The sequence below is a fragment of the Oncorhynchus clarkii genome, chromosome 4, assembly GCF_045791955.1.
Source record: "Oncorhynchus clarkii lewisi isolate Uvic-CL-2024 chromosome 4, UVic_Ocla_1.0, whole genome shotgun sequence".
Classification (NCBI taxonomy): Eukaryota; Metazoa; Chordata; class Actinopteri; order Salmoniformes; family Salmonidae; genus Oncorhynchus; species Oncorhynchus clarkii.
In genome coordinates this window covers 91,873,057-91,875,556 of record NC_092150.1, presented here as the reverse complement: position 1 = coordinate 91,875,556, position 2,500 = coordinate 91,873,057, and the positions used below count along the sequence as shown (strand labels likewise).

Sequence of the window (2,500 nt, the reverse complement as noted above, 5' to 3'; positions counted from 1 at the left end):
AAATCAGTCAATTGAAATACATTCATTAAGCCCTAATCTATGGATTTCACATGACTGGGAATACAGATATATATCTGTTGGTCATAGATATCGTCATAAAAAGGTAGGAGTTGTGGATCAGAAAACCAGTCAGTATCTGGTCTGATCATTTGCCTCATGGCCTGTGGAATGTTGTCCCACTCCTCTTCAATGGCTGTGTGAAGTTGCTGGATATTGTCGGGAACTGGAACACTCTGTCGTACACGTCAATCCAGAGCATCCCAAACATGCTCAATGGGTGACATGTCTATCCAGAGCATCCCAAACATGCTCAATGGGTGACACGTCTATCCAGAGCATCCGAAACATGCTCAATGGGTGACATGTCTATCCAGAGCATTCCAAACATGCTCAATGGATGACATGTCTATCCAGAGCATCCCAAACATGCTCAATGGATGACATGTCTATCCAGAGCATCCCAAATGTGCTCAATGGGTGACATGTCAATCCAGAGCATCCCAAACATGCTCAATGGGTGACATGTCAATCCAGAGCATCCCAAACATGCTCAATGGGTGACATGTCTATCCAGAGCATCCCAAATGTGCTCAATGGGTGACATGTCAATCCAGAGCATCCCAAACATGCTCAATGGGTGACATGTCAATCCAGAGCATCCCAAACATGCTCAATGGGTGACATGTCTATCCAAAGCATCCCAAACATGCTCAATGGGTGACATGTCAATCCAGAGCATCCCAAACATGCTCAATGGGTGACATGTCTATCCAAAGCATCCCAAACATGCTCAATGGGTGACATGTCAATCCAGAGCATTCCAAACATGCTCAATGGGTGACATGTCAATCCAGAGCATCCCAAACATGCTCAATGGGTGACATGTCTATCCAGAGCATCCCAAACATGCTCAATGGGTGAGCATCTGCCCACTGAAGTCGGTTACGACGGTTCTTCTCTTCGTTATCATGAGGGGGGCAGTTAAAATGTTATGCTCGCAAGTGGTGGTGGTGGAGGGAGGGGTGTCATGTGGTGGCCCCTCATCGCTGATCTAAATATTGATCTTAGTGTCTAGGGTTTAGTTTACGGTTTAGTCTAGGGTTTAGTCTAGGGTTTAGTTTACGGTTTAGTCTAGGTTTTAGTCTGGGGTTTAGTCTGGGGTTAGGTCTGAGCTTTAGTCTGAGGTTTAGTCTTTAGTCTAGGGTTTAGTCTGGGGTTTAGTCTGGGGTTAAGTCTGAGCTTTCGTCTGGGGTTTAGTCTTTAGTCTGGGGTTTAGTCTGGGGTTAAGTCTGAGCTTTAGTCTAGGGTTTAAGATACTTTTACACATCCCGACATTGATCTCAACATTAACTTAAACCACAGTTACACCAATGTTAAGGGTCACAAACAAGAGTCACAAACGAGGGTCACAAACGAGGGTCACAGATGAGGGTCACAAAGGAGGGTCACAAAGGAGGGTCACAAACGAGGGTCACAAACAAGGGTCATCATCTGTCTATTTTAGCTTGATTGTAAACACACAAGGTCGTCTTACCGAGTCGATGACTGACTCCATGAACTCCGGGAGGTTGGAGAGGGTGTGGCTGCCATGGTGACTGTTGTTGTTGTTGTTGCTGCTGTTGTTGTTGTTGTTGTTATTGTTGCTGTTGTTGCTGCGTGAGGACGAGGCGCTCTCCTCGGGGAGGCAGGGGCCGGCGGCCTGATGGTGATGGCACGATGTGGCCACGCCTTCTGAGCTGTCACTACCTGCCCAGCTGGAGTACGGGTTGATCTGAGAGAGAGAAAGAGAGAGAGAGGGGGAGAGAGAGAAAGAGAGAGAGAGAATGAGAGAGAGAGAGAGAGAGAGAGAGAGAGAGAATGAGAGAGAGAGAGAGAGAGAGAGAGAGAATGAGAGAGAGAGAGACAGATAGAGAGAGAGAGAGAGAGAGAGAGAGAGAGAGAGAGAGAGAGAGAGAGTCAGAGAGAGAGAGAGGGAGAGATAAAGAGAGACAAATTGTCAGTGTGAGAGAGCGGTAAGAGGGAGGGATGGAGACAAGAGAAGTAAGAGGGAGGGAGGGACAGAAGGAGAGAGAGAGAGAGAGAGAGAGAGAGAGAGAGTCAGAGAGAGAGAGAGGGAGAGATAAAGAGAGACAAATTGTCAGTGTGAGAGAGAGGTAAGAGGGAGGGATGGAGACAAGAGAGGTAAGAGGGAGGGAGGGACAGAAGGATCGAGAGAGAACGGGAAGTTAAGTGTTATAGTGGGCAGGGGGTTGCACAAGGGGGTCACACACACAGTGAGATAATTTCATCACTTCTGCTGTGACCCCCAGATGTTTCCTCCTACACACACACACACACACACACACACACACACACACACACACACACACACACACACTCACAGGTAGTGCAGGCTGTCCCCTCAGCTCATTCTCTGTTGACATTAGCAGCAGCTCAATCTCCTTCACTCTCTTCTCCTTTTCTGGGTCCTCCTCACTATAATGTCTCTACAGGGAGAGAG

The 2,500-nt window shown here is 47.6% G+C and overlaps 1 protein-coding gene across 2 annotated transcripts in view; it reads right to left on the bottom strand.

Moving 5' to 3' along the window:
• LOC139407915 (transcriptional activator Myb-like) overlaps positions 1-2,500 on the bottom strand; it is a 28,747-nt gene that overhangs the window by 5,293 nt on the left and 20,954 nt on the right. For both annotated transcript variants that reach the window (XM_071151795.1, XM_071151794.1), the window contains exons 8-9: positions 2,382-2,486; positions 1,535-1,771 (exon numbers count right to left, since the gene is read on the bottom strand). In XM_071151795.1, the coding sequence (XP_071007896.1) occupies positions 1,535-1,771; positions 2,382-2,486 (342 nt within the window). The remainder of the gene's footprint in view (positions 1-1,534; positions 1,772-2,381; positions 2,487-2,500) is intronic.